Genomic DNA, 18801 nt, shown 5'->3' on the forward strand with positions numbered 1-18801 from the left:
ATCTAGGGAATTTGGGACGTAGGTATTGGAGGATCTAGGGATTTTGTAATAGAGGTACATAGGGATTTTGAAAGTTGGTTATTTCAGGAATTTCAAATTTTCCAAATTCCAAATTTTGGAAATTCCAAATTTCCTAAATTTCAAATTTCCCAAATTCCAAATTTCCTAAATTCCAAATTTCCCAGATTCCAATTTCGCCAAATTCCCCAAATTCCAAATTCCAAATTTCCCAAATTCCAAATTCCCCAAATTCCAAATTTCCCAAATTCCAAATTTCCCAAATTCCAAATTTCCCAAATTCCAAATTTCCCAAATTCCAAATTTCCCAAATTCCAAATTTCCCAGATTCTAATTTCGCCAAATTCCAATTTCCTAAATTCCAAATTCCCCAAATTCCAAATTCCCCAAATTCCCCAAATTCCAAATTCCCCAAATTCCAAATTCCCCAAATTCCAAATTTCCCAAATTCCAAATTTCCGAGATTCTAATTTTGCCAAATTCCAAATTTCTGAAGTACCAAATTCTCCACATTCCAAATTCCCCAAATTCCAAATTCCCTAAATTCTAAATTTCTCAAGTACCAAATTCTCCAGATTCTGAATTCCCCAGATTCCAAATTCTCTAAATTCCCCAAATTCCCCAAATTTCAAGTTTCCCAGATTCCAAAATCCCCAAATCCCATCTCCCCAAGTCCCAAATGCCCTAGATTCTAAATTCCACACATACCAAATTCCAATTGTCTAGGTTCCAAATTTCCCAAATTGCAATTACCTATTTCGCAAATTCCCCAGATTTCAAATTACAATTACCTACTTTGCAAATTCCCCAGATTTCAAATTCCAATTATGTACTTTCAAATTCCCTAGATTTCAAATTGCAGATTCCCCATATTTTAAATTCTCTAAAATGCAATGACCTACTTTGCAAATTCTCCAGATTTCAAATTGCAATTATCTACTTTGCAAATTCCCCAGATTTCAAATTGCAATTATCTACTTTGCAAATTCCCCAGATTTCAAATTCCAATTCTCCCAAATTCCCCAAAATTAAAAAATTCGAAAATTGCAATCTTCCAATCTTCTCCATCCCTCAAACAAAAATATGTTCCATCACAAAAAACCGTAAAATTCGATATTAGAAATTTCCCTAGGAATAGGAAGACCGAAAGAGGGGCGTGTATTGTACCGAAGTGTGCCAGTTCGATCGTAACGCGAACGAATAGCACAGATCGAGGAGTCGGCGGTTCTCGCGTCCGTCGAACCGTGGATACCGGTGACATCGTTAAATATACGAGGTGTCGGTGAGAGGCTCGCACGCATCCATTGGCCACACTTCCGTGTTACTGTAAATCCAAAGTCGTCCGTTTAATTATTTTCAACCGGGATGAATGGCAGCGCGCGGGGGATCATTTTCCAAGCTATCGATCATTCGATGGTATCGCGCACAGCCCCCGGAGGCGGCGAATAAAGAAACCTAGGCGCTAGCACGAGCGTGCAACATACCGAGAGAGGAGACGCACGCCTCGCGAGACTCGCCGATTAATCGATCGGCCGTCATCAAAGGTCATTCGTTAATTGCGCTTAGCTAACGTACACGCGTTTCCGTTCCGAACATCGACGTACCTCATTATCCTTAATTTATCGAACGTTTGCACGGAGGCGCTTATTGAAAATTAACGCGATCGACCGAAAGAATCCACGAGGATTATATGGAGATCGATCGAATGCATTACATCGAGATCTTCGAGATCGATGAACATACTCTCTACTCCTTAATCGAAATGCTGGCTTTAATTGGGTCATCTATTCCTGCCGATGTATGACTGCGAATTTGTCTCCATCTGTGACTTACATTTTTATATTTTTTATTGAGTTTCAATTTCTCGTATTCGTACTTTTATTGTCCTTATACTTTTACGTCTTACTTTATATTTTCAGTATTTTTTATTATATCACAGCAGTTTATTTTACCACTGCATTCTAGTATGATTATATGTGTTTATTGGTGTATTCTATTCTCTTTGTATTTCCACCGCATTCAATTATATACCCGTCAGTACAAAATTATACATACACAAACATCTCAAGTGATACAATCAGTAAAACACATAATAGATATAAACATTGTCAAAATTAAAAAATTTCAAAAATAAATGAACATAACAAAAATTGTTTCCAATGAATACGAAAAAAAATGGTTAAATATAAAAATTGTTATGGGACTTCAAATTAGCGTCACACATATGTGCGTACAATGCACGATTATTCATTGACGTTCGAACGGTAGGAAACATGTAATTCGTTCATCCATGGTTCTGGCAGCTTACTGAATCACTCACGGAATATTTATTGCGAGAGAGAAGAACCGTTCGCGGTTGGATCCTTCCGGTTTCCAGTTACGCGATCTCAACCGGATAGCCCGACACCTTCTGACGAGGGAAATTTGATTCGCGTTCCTTTTTTTTCTCAATAACTATGGTTTTGTTGCAGCCCCGCCGGAGACGCCTGGAGCAGATTAGCCACCTTGGTGAACCTGTTGGAAAAATTGAATTACACCAGGACGATACTGATTCAGGCCAAGGATGCGGAGGGTCGAGAAGATGGTGAGTTTTAATACTTTTAATTTTATTATATTATTTATCTTTCTTTTACCTTTAGTAATTGTGTTTCGAAATTAATAGCCTTGCCAAAATTCCACATTTTCCATATTCCACATTCCCGAATTCTACATTTCTGAAATTCTATATTCCCGAAATTCCACCTTCCCGAAATTCCATATTGTCGAAATTTCACATTCTCGAATTCCATTTTTTCGAATTCCACCTTCTCGAAATTCCATCTTCCCGAAATTCCACATTCCCGAATTCCATCTTCTCGAAATTCCACATTCTCGAATTCCATTTTTTCGAATTCCACGTTCCCGAAATTCCATCTTCCCGAAATTCCATATTCCCGAATTCCACTTTCCCGAAATTCCACATTCCCGAATTCCATTTTCCCGAAATTCCACATTCCCGAAATTCCACATTGCCGAATCCCACTTTACCGAATTCCATCTTCCCGGAATTCCATATTCCCGAATCTCATATTCTCGAATCCCACATTTCCGAATCCCTCATTCGCGAATTTCACATTCCCGAATTCCACATTTCCGAATTCCACCTTCCCGAAATTCCACATTCCCGAATCCCACATTTCCGAATTCCATCTTCCCGTAATTCCACCTTCCCGAAATTCCACCTTCCCGAAATTCCACCTTTCCGAAATTCCATCTTCCCGATATTCCACCTTCTCGAAATCCCACATTCCCGAATTCCACCTTCCCGAAATTTCACATTCCCGAATTCCATATTCTCGAATCCCACATTTCCGAATCCCTCATTCGCGAATTTCACATTCCCAAAATTCCGCATTCCACATAAACTTGAGAAATTTGAAAAATTGAGAAATCTGTGAAATTTGAAAAATTGAGAAATCTGTGAAATTTGGAAAATTGAAAAATCTGTGATATTTGAAAAATTGAGAAATCTGTGAAATTTGGAAAATTGAGAAATCTGTGAAATTTGAAAAATTGAGAAATCTGTGAAATTTGGAAAATTGAGAAATCTGTGATATTTGAAAAATTGAGAAATCTGTGAAATTTGAAAAATTGAGAAAATTGCGAAAGCAAATGAAAGATTTGAAAAATATAAAAATTTATTAACTTGAAACCCCAAAAATATGAAAATACGTCCCTTGTTAAAGGAGCCCAAGTTTTCAGCCAAAAGTACTAATTGCAATTGAAAAACTATAATCGTAGAATTACAGGTTATAAGATTTCAAGCCGGAAACATGTTCTTGCTGTTCAGACAGCCGCGATCACCACGATCGATCATCATTAGTACACATATTCAGTCAGCTACGAGCGACAGCATGCGAAGTCCTTTTATGCGATCACAATGAGATCCATCGATGAATGAGTCGATTAGTAATTCAAACACTGTTCGCTATCTATCTAATCCATTGGACGTCTTTGAAACGTCATTCCTTAGAAATAGTCTCTTAAGTCGAGACTTAAAGTAGAATTACTACATTGTTGCATATCGGATGACAGAAACGTACTTCGACGGTATAGTATCGTTAAATTGTACTTGTGGCAGATCAATTTGTTAAGTTAAGTTTAGTGAAATGTACTTGTGTTTAGTATTTCACTTCATTCTTTAATATAATAATATTTGATAATACTTTCTTATAATAATTTTGCAACGATGTTTTTGTTTTTTATTTTATTTTTTCAAGTATTTAGGGATCAAAGATATACCTGCAAGTTTGTTGGTACGGTTGTTAAAATAAGGAGAAATCAGGTACTTTTTGTTATGAATATCGATCGAATTTTTATACAGTTATTTTTGTGGCACTTCAAAGTTTAATTTGATATAGCATATGCGTCATTTTGCGGTACTTTTATGTCATGAATTTTTGTTAGAGTCCACAGGTTCATTATTAACTATTTCGATATACATCATTAACTAATTTATTTTCAAGTAAATAAATTACTAATAGAATTGCAGTTATAATTACAAACATAATTCACATCCATCATGGTACATTTGAATAAAACTGATAGTTAGCCTCATCATCCCTGAAATTCCACATTCCCGAATTCCACCTTCCCGAAATTCCACATTCCCGAATTCTACCTTCTTGAATTCCACATTGCCGAATCCCAGTTTACCGAATTCCACCTTCCCGAAATTCCACATTCCCGAATTTCACCTTCCCGAAATTCCACATTCCCGAATTCCACCTTCCCGAAATTCCACATTCCCGAATCCCACCTTCCCGAAATTCCACATTCCCGAATCCCACTTTACCGAATTCCATCTTCCCGAAATTCCACATTCCCGAATCCCACTTTACCGAATTCCACCTTCCCGAAATTCCACATTCCCGAATCCCACCTTCCCGAAATTCCACATTCCCGAATCCCACCTTCCCGAAATTCCACATTCCCGAATTCCACCTTCCCGAAATTCCACAATTCCGAATCCCACCTTCCCGAAATTCCACAATTCCGAATCCCACCTTCCCGAAATTCCACAATTCCGAATCCCACCTTCCCGAAATTCCACATTCCCGAATCCCACATTCCCGAATTCCACCTTCCCGAAATCCCACATTCCACATCTGCAGCCACATACAGAGTCAGTTAACCTCATCATCCTTTATCAAAGCATCTGTTCACATTGACAGAGTCTACCAGCCAGTCTAACTCATGTTAGAGTACTAGAGTAAGTGTATCGTTGAGTGTGCTGCAGTAGGTGTATTATTCTAAGGAAGGTATTAGGACTGTTACAATTTTATTCCATCATAAACATCCTAATAATTAAATACATTCAAACCAGCCTGATCCTTAACCTCATTTTCCCTACGCATCTGCAACCACATACAGAGTCAGTTAACTTCATCATCCTCTAGCAACACGTTTGTCAACATCTTCATAGTCTATCAGTCAGTGTAACTCATGTTAGAGTACTAGAGTAAGTGTATCGTTCAGTGTGCTGCAGTAGGTGTTTTATTCTAAGGAAAGTACTACCACAGTTACAATTTTGTACCATCACAAACGACTTAATAATCGAAAACATTTAAACCAGTCTGATAGTTAACCTTAATCATCCCTACACATCTGCAGTCACATACAGAGCCACATTTTTCTGATGATTTTTTAAAATGATTTTAATACTATTGCAGTTAGTTACTTCTGACGCACCTGACAAACCAATCATACGTCAGGGGGTTAAACCATTAGCAAGGTAATTGAAAACAGTGTGGCGACGATTCCCTACGATAATTCGAATTCCCTTGGCACTCGAAGGCTGGACCAGTCGTTTAATCGAAAAACTGAAGTTCCTCGAACGGCTACGAGGCCTCTGGCCGTCTGTTGACCCGTGGATAGCCGCCGGTTACGTAACGGTGAATCCGTTCGATGTGACCACTGCAGTGCCATATACACTCTCCTCTGGCCGTTTACAAGTTGCCAGCCAATGGTGTTTCGCCATATACCATGGGGGCCACGCCGTCCTGCTACCGTGTGCCTCTGGGACCTCCATCTTCTTTTTTTTTAAAACCATCTTTCTGTTTCTCTGACTGCGTGCATCTTATGAATACACAAAACACAATGTTCACTTTTAGAGGACCGGTAGCTTTTTATACGAGGTTGTATCTTTTTTATCGGATCGTTTATGCGCACGTTAATGAGGACCCCCTACGAGTACTGAAATGCCGGCTTTGATTGCGGCGACGAGATAGGGAATCGGGCGGATTTGTGGATATTGTTGGGTTTTGGAGGTTGGGCGGAATTTTTTGGGATGGTGAGATGGTGAGGGAGTTGGGGTTGGGTGGTTAAATTTCGAGGTTTACATATTCCGCAATTCCTACATTTTCCAATTCCAACATTCTCCAATTTCTACATTCCCCAGTTCCACATTCACCAATTTCCACATTTACCAATTTCCACATTTACCAATTTCCACATTTCCTAATTCCACATTTACCAATTCCACATTCACCAATTTCCACATTTACCAATTCCACATTCACTAATTTCACACTTGCCAATTTCCACATTCCCCAATTCCACATTTACCAATTCCCACATTCCCCAATTCCACATTCCTCAATTCCCACATTCCCCAATTCCCACATTCCCCAATTCCAACATTCCCCAATTCCCACATTCCCCAATTCCAACATTCTCCAATTCCCACATTCCCCCATTTCTACGTCCCCAAATTCTCATATTCTCCAATTCCACAATCCCCAATTCCTACATTCCCCAATTCCCACATTCCCCAATTCCCACATCGCCTAATTCTCAAATCCCCCAATTTCCAAGCTCCCAAATTTTTCGCACCCCAGATTCTCTAATCCTCAAATTTTCAAGCTCTCAAATCCCCAAATTTCCAAATTCTCACATTCCCCAATTCCCACATTCCCCAATTCCTACATTCCCCAATTCCTACATTCCCCGATTCCTACATTCCCCGATTCCCGTATTCCCAAATTTCTACATTCTGAAATTCTCAAATGTCCAAAATCTCACGTCCAAAATTTCTAAAATCCCAACCCGTCCAAAATTGCCTAATAAATACATAAAATAGCCAACTCAATATCTGCCAAATCACGATTCCTAATTACGAAACGCCTTCACGTTTCAATCAGAATTAATCACCGTATAATTACTACAGTTAATAACGCGATATAAACATTATCCCCGTACTAAATATACCGAATTGATATACCGAATTGACCAGCTTCGAACACGCAAGATTCAACGGTTTATATCCTTCTTAGAATATCGAGTAAAAAATTTCTAACTGTAAAAGCATTACACCCACGCGTTCGATCGGTTCTAGGGACAAAAAATAGTGAAACAAGAGAAGAATAAGCAGGCATTGAACGGTGTTAGATAATCGTATTCGACCGTTAGCTAATAGAAAAACAGTTTGACGAAAGACAAAACGCCGGCCATGGCTTCTGGTACAAAACACCTTTTACTTTTTTCTTCCTTTTTTCTCTTGCGGACAAAACGAGAACGTGACTTAATGAATTAACAACGGCACAAGAGCCGTTGATAACTTCGGCTACGATACAATCTATGAATTATGTACTGTTATCGGGTGTAAACCTGTCTGAAAAGTAAGTATAACACGACTCAAGGACGCATCACGAAACTAGAACGCTCTTTACTGGTGGTCGGATCCGTTAAGGTAGATTCAATGCTAAGTTCGATATTGTGTTTTATGTTGGAGGTTGTTAGCAGGTTGGACGTTGTTAATTAGGAAAGAAATGTGGTAGTAAGGTTAAGGCTGCGATCTGTAATTTGTAATTGGGGTTTTTTGGAGGGGATGTTTGGTATTTAGAAGTTTCTGGTTTGGGGATTTTTAGGGTTTTGGGTTTTCAGGTTTTTAGATTTTTAGGTTGTTAGGTTGTTAGGTTGTTAGATTTTTAGATTTTTAGATTTTTAGATTTTTAGATTTTTAGATTTTTAGATTTTTAGATTTTTAGATTTTTAGATTTTTAGATTTTTAGATTTTTAGATTTTTAGATTTTTAGATTTTTAGATTTTTAGCGTTTTGGGTTTTTAGATTTTTAGGTTGTTGGATTTTTAGATTTTTAGATTTTTGGGTTCTTTGACTTTTAGATTTTTAAGTTTTTAGGTTGTTAGGTTTTTAGATTTTTGGGATGTTAGATTTTTAAGTTCTTTGATTTTTAGATTTTTAGGTTGTTAGATTTTATATTTTTAGATTTCTAGAATTTTAAATTGACAAACTTCAAATTTTTTGTGTTTGCTGTATTCTTAAGCTTGCAAAGTTTTAAGATTTTTTACTTTCCATGTTTTTACGTTTATAATCTTTCAAATTGTCAGATTTTTCAAAAGTCATTTTCAAGTTGTCATTTTTAAAAAATCATTTTTAAATTGTCATTTTTAAAAAGTCATTTTTAAAGAGTCATTTCTAAAAATTCATTTTTAAATTATCATTTTTATAAAGTCATTTTCAAATTGTCATTTTTAAAGACTCATTTTCAAATAGTCATTTTTAAAGAGTCACTTTCAAGTTGTCATTTTTAATGACTCATTTTGAAATTGTCATTTTTAAAGAGTCATTTACAAATTGTCATTTTTTATGAGTCATTTTGAAATTGTCATTTTTATAGACTCATTTTTAAAGAGTCATTTTTAAAGACTCATTTTGAAATTGTCATTTTTAAAGATTCATTTTCAAATAGTCATTTTTAAAGACTCATTTTCAGATTGTCATTTTTAAAATGAAAACCCGCGATCCCGATTCGCATCAAGTACCTCACGCAGCAAATCGAAACTCGTTTTCGCGCGAGCGCAAAAAGGGTACCGCGACCGTAGTGAAAAAGAATTACAAATGAAATTGTTAACGACATATTACATCAATCTCCGTGTTGCCCGAAAGCATTCCCGTATCGTCGATCATTTCTGAGGGCAACGCGTTCAGAAAGAAGGGCCGTCCGAATAAAAGAAGCACGAAGGAAGAAACACGTCCGAGGAACTTCACAATAACGTTTCATACTCAGGGAGCATAAGCACGTTCGGCAAACGGGTTGGCCCGGCTATATCGTCGTTTTTCTCTTTGTACCTTTTGTCGAATTTATCCATTGTGCCTCGGGTGTAACGCGCGGCTAAATCGAGGAGAAAAAGACAGGGCTCACGGAGAGTCGAGAGAGAAGATAGGAGAAGGGTAGGAGAACGCAAGAAGAAACGTCCAAGCCAACAAATTGGCATTACGGCACACGTTACTGGATGTACCGTTACTGTCTCAGTTCCTTTTTCGAATCGTATCGCTGCTTGTATTCTCGCGTGTGCACGCTGCACAGCCTTTCGATGTTTCGCCATTTTTTCACGGGCTTCTTTCCTACTGTACGTGTATGGGGACTTGTCTTCTGATACTTTGATTCAGGGATTTTTTTTTTATGATATTACTTGTTGTTGATGTTTTAGAAAAGAATGATGATTGAGTTATTAAGATTTTTGAAAGATGTAAATAGAGATTCTTTAATAGCAATTTTGTGCAAGATCGAAGTGCACATTTCCATATTACGCATTCCCCACATTCCATTTTTCCAAAATTCCACATTCTCCACATTTCACTTTTCCAAAATTTCACATTCCCCATATTCCTCATTCCCGAATTTCATCTTCTCAAAATTCCATATTCCTCACATTTCACATTCTCGAATCCCACATTTCCGAATACCACATTCCCGAATCCCACATTCCCGAATCCCACATTCCCGAATCCCACATTCCCGAATCCCACATTCCCGAATCCCACATTCCCGAATCCCACATTCCCGAATCCCACATTCCGGAATCCCATATTCTCGAATCCCACATTCCCGAATTCCACCTTCCCGAAATTCCACTTTGCCGAATCCCACCTTCCCGAAATTCCACATTGCCGAATCCCACATTCCCGAATTCCACCTTCCCGAATTCCACCTTACCAAAATTCCATATTCCCGAATTCCACCTTTTCAAAATTCCCCATTCCTGAATTCCACTTTCCCAAAATCTCACATTTCCGAATTCCATCTTCCCAAAATTCCACATTCCCCGCATTCCATAGATCCAAAATTCCACATTCCCTATTCCGACATTCCTGAATTCAACATTCCCCACATTCTACACTCCCAAAACTCCACGTTCCCGAAATCCACTTTCCAGAGTCCCAGGTTCCCAAAATTCCACATTCCTCGCATTCCTCATTTCCCATATTCCACATTCCCGAATTGTACATTCCTTGCATTTGACATTCCTCACATTCCACATTCCTGAATCTCGAATTTCTGAATTTCACATTCCTCGTATTCCACATTCTCGAATTCCACCTTCTCCACAATTCATTCCCAGTATTCCACATTCTCGAATTCAACGTTCCCGAATCCTGCATTCCCATATTTCACATTCTCGGCTCCGACATTCCCAAATCCCATATTCCCTATGTTCGCATTCCAAAATCCGCATATTCTCCATTTCCGAATTTCACATTCCTAAATTCCACATTCCCTATCTTCACGTTCCATGTACTCCTCATTATAAAACTACCATTCCCTCCAACATCTACATTCTCAAATTTCACATTCTTAAATCACACATTTTCACTCTCCCCAAATCCTACGATCTCAACTGCTCTACCCACCATCCTACACTTCCAAAACCCTATACCTCTACAATCCCAAAAAACAAATCTCCAAAACCGTAATCCCACAAAACCACAATTCCAAAAAAATTCCAAGGTCTCCATTCTAAAGATCCCAAGTTGTACCAAGATCCCGTTGTGATGCCGGAACAAGTACATTAAAACTAAAATTACCGTAGCGTGTTGAAAAATCTGCGCTCTATCTGTGACTCTAAAATACCTCAGCGTAACGTATCATTTGCGCAATCGTTTCGAAGAAAGCTATAAAGAGAGCCTATAGCCGTTTCTAGAGTTAAAGGGTTAAAAATAGGGGAACACACGCACGCGGATAGAAAGAAACACGATCTTTTGAAGAAACCGTGGTGGCGTATCGAGGCAAATGGAGCGGAATCACGCGTACATCGTCGCTCTAGCGCCACGAGCGATAGCAGCCTCGCGTGATCCCGTATGCCACGACATCGATTTGGAATTCGTATTAAACAGCGTGCACGCGAAATAGAGAGCACGATTAGGTTTCTATATTTCTTTCCCGTGGCTGGAACGAACCCAGGCTTAATCTACCTCGCGCCAAGTCCTCAGGATGATCGATTGCACCGACTGCCACGCTGATCCTCCTCATGTTCCACGCGAGTTCCAGGCCACGCTGACCCTGAACTTCGTGTAATATTCGCGATAAATGCGGCCTGACCGTGTAAAGCGACTCAAGAAGGTGCACTCGCAGAATATTAATGACGACTACACCATTAAATTACAGAAATACTTCTTTCTTTTCTTCGCCGATCAAAAATTCTGCCGCATTTTATAATTTCAAGCTTTAGACGTGACCGAGCGTAATTTGCATCGCTGATAATGGTTAACGGTACGACGGACAATTTTCATCGCTTCTAACTGTTATTTACACTTATAAATTATGCAGTCACGTTTGGGTACATAATTATAAATATATTTGTATTTATTGTGTACATTTAATTGTAAGTTGACTCTTCATCCACTTTTGTGGGATTATCACTTTCGATAGAAAGGAAAATTAGTTACGTTTTCAAGGAAAATTAGTTTGGGTGATGGTTTGAGTGTGAGGAAATTTTTTGAACGATCTTTATTTTTGGTTGTGTGATTTTGGTACTTTGTGAAAGTTGCTCCTTTCAAACCCTTTTCAGATCGTTTAATATGAGGACCAATATTTCCGAATTTAGAAATTCCTCAATTTCAATATTCGCTAATTCCCACATTCCCCAATTTCCATATTTCCCAACTTCCACATTCCCCAATTTCCACATTTTCCAATTCCAACATTCAGCAGTTTCAACATTCAGCAATTCCAACATTCAGCAATTCCAACATTTCCCAATTCCAACATTCTCCAATTCCAACATTTCCCAATTCCAATATTCTCCAATTCCAACATTCTCTAATTCCCACATTCCTCAATTCCCATCTTTTCCAATTCCCACATTCCCCAATTCCCATATTCCCAATTTCCACATATCCCAATACCCACATTTTTTAATTCCCACATTTTGCAATTCCCACATTTCCCAATTCCAACATTCTTCAATTCGAACATTGTTCAATTCCAATATTGTCCAATTACAACATTCTCCAGTTCCAACATTCTCCAGTTCCCATATTCCCAATTCCCACATTTTCCAATTCCCACATTTCCCAATTCCAACATTTCCCAATTCCAGCATTCTTCAATTCGAACATTGTTCAATTCCAACATTGTCCAATTACAACATTCTCCAGTTCCAACATTCTCCAGTTCCAACATTCTCCAGTTCCAACATTCTCCAATTCCAACATTTTCCAATTCCCACATTCCTCAATTTCCACCTTCCTCCATTTCAACATTCCCCAATTCCAACATTCTCCAATTCGAACATTGTTCAATTCCAACATTGTCCGATTACAACATTCTCCAGTTTCAACATTCAGAAGTTTCAACATTCAGCAATTCCAACATTCTCCAATTCCAACATTCCTCAATTCCCACCTTCCCGCCATTCCAATATTCCCCAATTCCAACATTCAGCACTTCCAACATTCCCAATTCCCACATTCCCCAATCTCCACATTCTCAAATCTCTACATCCCCAAATTTTTTTCACTCCCGTTTCTGCAGTTTAAGTACACTTCAGACTCTGTGCCAGACAAATGAAATAATATTGACAATTTTTAAAATATTATCTTATCTCGATATCGAATATTTATTAACCTGCCCCTCAGACAATTTATCCACACAAAAATTTAGGAATATCACAAAATGTGAAGGTTTACGACTCAAAGTGTCATTGAAATTTTGATTAAGAAAGAAGAGACAGCATCAACTGATTCATCTTAGAACCTCAATTAAAAAAAATGTCTTCATCGCGAGTCGACTTCTCGAGTGTACTCGACTTCATTTGAAAGTCTTGTTTGTCTAATTGTAAAAATGCAGCGAGTGTTTATCCAAGCTGCACGTTGATGGTTCGATCGTGTACATTGCGAAGTTAGAAAAGCGGTATCTTCATGAACTTCGAACACCGGCTACATCTTCCGCGTGCGTTCGTAGAATCTCTGGCAAGCCGATGTTCGATGGATTTATTTTTCTTTCTTAAACAAGGAACGTTTATACTTAACGAGCATTAGTATTTCAGTTGTCATGCGTTAATGGTAAATTTGCGATTTGCTCAAGAGTCCTCGTTTTGCATGTTTGTTCCAGAGCTCGAATTGGTTAAATTGCCGGAGGATGTGACCCTGGCAGGATTCACGCCTCTGATGTCCAATCCTCAGGATCCTTGCTATGCTGAGAAGAATGAGGACATGGTAATTATTTTTAATAACTGTTATTATTACTGTTACTTGTTATTGTTATTTTAGGAGGTATTTTTTTAAGGTAATTGCAAAGTTTTTTTAAGGTAATTGATAATAGTGGAATTGTAACAAATTGTCGTTGTTGTTGATAGTTTAATAGCTGGTTCTTGCGGTGAACCATGGGATTTTTGGTCAGTTTTTGAATTTCATTCTCAAGGTACATTGACATGATTCATTATGATACATTGTTATGGCACACTAATTATTTAGGTGCATAGAAATTAATGAAGAGGACATTTTTCTTGTTGAGTACATAATGTGACGACTTCACTAGCGTCTTTCAATTTTTGCATCCTTAATTTTAAAAATAAATTTGGACAATAAATATAATCATTGCAACTTTCATAGAACATGTGACGACTTCACTAATGACTTTCAATTTTTGCATCCTTAATTTTAAAAATAAATTTGGACAATAAATATAATCATTGCAACTTTCATAGAACATGCGAATAGTATTATCTTGACAATAATATACATAATGATATAGTAAATAAAAATTCAAGAAAAAATTGCAAATTAATATCTCTAATTCTGTCACCATGTCTGACCATACGTGTCCAATTTCACTGCAACACATGTCTTTCAACGAACTTAAAATCAAAGCATCAAACTATGCAATTTACTAGTTGCAAAATATTAAATATTCGTATAACTCTCATCGAGAATGCATGGTATTTAAAAAATTGAAAAGGTTAATTAGAAGTTTGAAGTCCAGAATTTACACCGAGTCCTGTTAAAAGCTTTTTCAAAGAAACCAGCGTTTCATTCGCTGCCAGGATTGTACGTACTGAGTCGATGCTCGTGTTGTGTTCCAGGAAGTTGCTCAAGTATGCCTCAGGATAAACAAGATTCTGTTCTTCGGCCAAGTGTTTCTGTGTGGCCTCGAAACGCCGGTGTTGAAGTTGCAGAAAAGCGAGACCGGTGTCAGCGAATACGTTTCTGTGGTCGAAGCATCCAGCACTAGTACCCCGAGTTCACCCCCTGAACAGGTAATTCATTCTTTCCACAATTTATCTAATCTCTGCTTTCACTAATTTTTTAGTATTTATACTGTTAGGTTAGGTTAGGAAATATCTGGATTTTTAGATTTTTATAAGCGTAGATTTTTACATTTTTAAAGGTGGGAGCTTGCAAGTTTCATGTACACTACCGTCCATAAGTATCCGGACACAAGCGAAATATGCATTCGCGTTGCATGAAAGTTATTCAAGTATCTGCAACAGTAACTAAAATCGATTTTTTTTCTGCGAAGGTCAGAATACTGGAACGTTTTTCGATTGATAATTCTCGTTTGGAACTCGTATCTCGATGGAAAAGAAGCTACAGATGAACTAAACCGAAACTGTCGAGTGCGTAGCGTTACCTCCATTCTTATCTCCATTGAGGGAACCTAAACATCTACCAACAGTTTACAAACACTTGAAACATATCGAAGAACCCTCTGAATACGTTCTGCACCATAGAAATGAAACACAGTAGAAATTAAAATTTTTTTTAGAATCGAAAGCGTTTCATTAGATTCACAAATTTGGACTTTATACTTCTGGACATGAATTTTACTTTCACACTTTCATTGTATAATTTGTACTTAAAAATTAATTCTATTACGTTATGACACCTCAAAAAAGATAATAATAATTATTACAAATGATATGATAACCCTAAATACCTTTCATACAAAGTTCAGCTATGTTTTATGTAACGAAACCAAGTGTCCGGATACTTATCGTCGGTAGTGTATGTGAATCTTCAGATTTTTGAATTTGTGGATCTTCAAGCTTCTGTACTTGATTGGCAAGGTTCTAAATAGGTACACTGTAAATTTTGAAGTATCTAAATTTGTGAATATTCAAGTTTCTATACTTGAATAGACAAGATTCTAAATAGCTAGCTTGTAAATCTTCAAGTATCTAAACTTGTAAATATCCAAGTTTGTAAACTTGCATATCTCCAAGGTTCTAATCATGTACCTGTAAATCTTCAAGTATCTAAACTAGTAAATATCCAAGTTTGTAAACTTGCATATCTCTAAGTTTCTAAACCAGTATACTGTAAATCTCCAAGCTTCTATATTTGAGGATTTTACAATTTCTGTACCTGAAAATTTTGCTAAGTTGTAAATAGTGCATTCCTCAAGTTGTCGATTGTTTCATCTTGTAATTTTCAAATCCCCTAATTTTCAACTCCCCAAACTTCTACATTCACAAACTTTCAAATCCCCCAATTTTCAACTGCACAAATTTTTACATTCACAAACTTTCAAATCCCCAAACTTTCAAATTCCCAAACTTTCAAATTCCCAAACTTTCAAATTCCCAAACTTTCAAATTCCCAAACTTTCAAATTCCCAAACTTTCAAATTCCCAAACTTTCAAATCCCCAAATTTTCAAATCCCCAAATTTTCAAATTCCCAAATTATCAAATCCCCAAATTTTCAAATCCCCAAACTTTCAAATTCCCAAACTTTCAAATCCCCAAATTTTCAAATCCCCAAATTTTCAAATCCCCAAATTATCAAATCTCCAAATTTTCAAATCCCCAAATTTTCAAATCTCCAAATTTTCAAATCCCCAAACTTTCAAATTCCCAAACTTTCAAATCCCCAAATTATCAAATCCCCAAATTTTCAAATCCCCAAACTTTCAAATCCCCAAACTTTCAAATCCCCAAACTTTCAAATTCCCAAACTTTCAAATCCCCAAATTTTCAAATTCCCAAACTTTCAAATTCCCAAACTTTCAAATCTCCAAACTTTCAAATCCCCAAATTTTCAAATCCTCAAATTTTCAAATCCCCAAATTTTCAACCCCCTAAATTCCTACATTCACAAACTTTCAATTCCACAAATTTTCAACCTCCTAAACTTGCAACCCCCCAAACTTGCAACCCCCCAAACTTGCAGCTCCTCAAACTTTCAAATCCCCAAATTTTCAACCCCCTAAATTCCTACATTCACAAACTTTCAATTCCGCAAATTTTCAACCTCCTAAACTTGCAGCCCCCAAACTTGTTAGGGTTAATACAGCAACTCACGCTCCCCATTCTTCAAAAACCCCCCCACACAGTTAAGTAGTATGAAAGCTGCGTAGCTTTTTAGAAAATTGAACCCGTAGTCCCCATTTCACATCTCCCCATGCATAATAGATTGAAGCGAGCTTAATTCACTTTCAGAGCGACTCGGAGCTTCTGGTAGAGAGTTACAGCGAGGGTGAGGACGAGCCGGCATCCACCCTGAGGAGATTACCCTCGTGTACAGACGTACCTGACGATAATACGGCACCCGTGGCCGCGGTCGAGATAAGGTCGCTGATCGAGAGGAAAGAGGAGCTGGAGAGGCGGCAACGGAAACAGGATCGTCATCGGCAACGAGTACAGGTGAGTACCTAACACCTTCAGGCTGCGGCTGCTTGCTCGTTAAACACCTAGATAGATGATCTATCGATCAGCTCGATCGATACCACGAGCCCGATTGATCACCACTTGCTACGTCGTTATATTGATATTTTTTTTCGGGGATACGTGTAACGGGATAGAAACAGAGGATCATTGATTTTCAATTCGTTCCTGCTCAATTTTCTGGTCGGTTTAGGAGAATATTCTCGTGGGAACTTTACGGACGGATTATCCTTTTATTACGGGTTTTTTATGTAGCTGTGAGAATCAGACAGGTTTCAGGCTGGTTGGGAACTTCAGTTGGGAACTTTAGGAGATTGGGGTCCTTGGAAGTTTGGGATTTTGGGTAATTTGAAACTTGAGGGGTTAGGACCTTGCAAAATTCCAAAACAGGTCCTAAAATCATAAGATTACTCCCAAAGTCCCCAAAAGGTCCAAAAACCTTGCTTAAAGTCCTAAACATCACGAGTCCCAAAATCCGGAAGTCCGAAAGGCTCCCACATAGTCAAATAGCAAAAAATGTCCCAGTACAAAAGCAAACTTCTCTAAAGTATCAGATACTGGTATATTCTTTATCCCCTCATTTGCGAAAAAATATCCCTAGCGATCGAAAGAAGGGCCACATAGTAAGCACAAAATCCGGCCCCGGTTCGATAATAAATATGCAAAAAGGAGGAGCACCGATGTCGTAAATAAAAACGACGTGCCACGTTCTCCACCGACGGTAGAAGTCCGATATAAAAGGACGAGAAAGAAACCGAAGGTACAAGCGAAAGGAGAAGACACGAAACGAGCGAAAGTAGCAACGTGTCCCGGTAATCTCTTGATTTAGTTCGACTTAGGGGACGCGAAACGTGTTTCGCCGACCGCTTTGTCGGCCCCGGATGAAGATACGGGGCGAAAAGAGGATCCCGAAGGAAACGAGCAGCCCGTATCTCGAGCCGAGAATCGAGTCTCGCGATAATATCGACCTGACGGCTCTATTTATAGAATCTTCGAACGGGCCACGCTAAATTTGGATCCGTTTTACGGTCAGGTAAGTCCCTTTCAAAGGTAGGGCTCGGGAAAAATGAACAGAAAGAACGGAAAGAGTTTCGGGAACGATGTTAAATGGCTCGTAATTTGATTGTTCAGACGTTTCGAGCGAACAACTTCACAGGGGGTAGAGATATGCATGGCAACGCTGAAGGAGATTGATGCTGGGATATGTTAATGTGACTGTAAATTATTGAGATCTATTTTAATCTGGTGCTTCTGGAATGTACAGATTAGGTTTCTTGTGATGATCAGATGGAGGAAATAGGGGCTCTAGGTTGCACTAATGTACTGTAATCTGATAGGTAGTTTTAGAAGTCTTAAGATTTGAGACTTGATTTTTCAATGTTCTGAAGGACCGATCTATCAGGAATCCACTTTAACAAGGGTATAGTCTTTCAGAGTTCAAATATCTTAAGTACCGAATTACACTAGATGCTAGTGTCTCGAGGTTCGAAAATCTTAAGGTTCCAATCACTCAAGTCCCACTCACAGAAGGACAATGTCTCAAGCTTCTAATACCTGAAGGTCCACTCACACATGGTCTCAATCCTTCTAGGTTCCACTCACTGAAGGTTCCACTCACACATGGTTTCAATCCTCCGAGGTTCCACATACGATTTGGAACTTGGGTGAATGGAACCTTGAGATATTGGAACCTTGAAGAGTTAGGACCTTGAGTGAGTGGAACCTTGGAGAGTTAGGACCTTGAGTGAGTGGAGCCTTTGAGGGTTTGGAACTTGGATGAGTGGAACCTTTGAAGATTTGGAACTTGGGTGAGTGGAACTTTTGACGATTTAGAACT

The 18801-nt window shown here is 38.2% G+C and overlaps 1 protein-coding gene across 2 annotated transcripts in view; it reads left to right on the forward strand.

Annotated features, from left to right (window-relative positions):
* LOC100882999 (telomerase-binding protein EST1A) overlaps positions 1–18801 on the forward strand; it is a 184160-nt gene that overhangs the window by 111541 nt on the left and 53818 nt on the right. For both annotated transcript variants that reach the window (XM_003703923.3, XM_076530467.1), the window contains 4 exons: positions 2490–2602; positions 13413–13516; positions 14383–14556; positions 16740–16943. In XM_003703923.3, coding sequence (XP_003703971.2) covers positions 2490–2602; positions 13413–13516; positions 14383–14556; positions 16740–16943 — 595 coding nt within the window. The remainder of the gene's footprint in view (positions 1–2489; positions 2603–13412; positions 13517–14382; positions 14557–16739; positions 16944–18801) is intronic.

The sequence above is a fragment of the Megachile rotundata genome, chromosome 4 (assembly GCF_050947335.1).
Source record: "Megachile rotundata isolate GNS110a chromosome 4, iyMegRotu1, whole genome shotgun sequence".
Classification (NCBI taxonomy): Eukaryota; Metazoa; Arthropoda; class Insecta; order Hymenoptera; family Megachilidae; genus Megachile; species Megachile rotundata.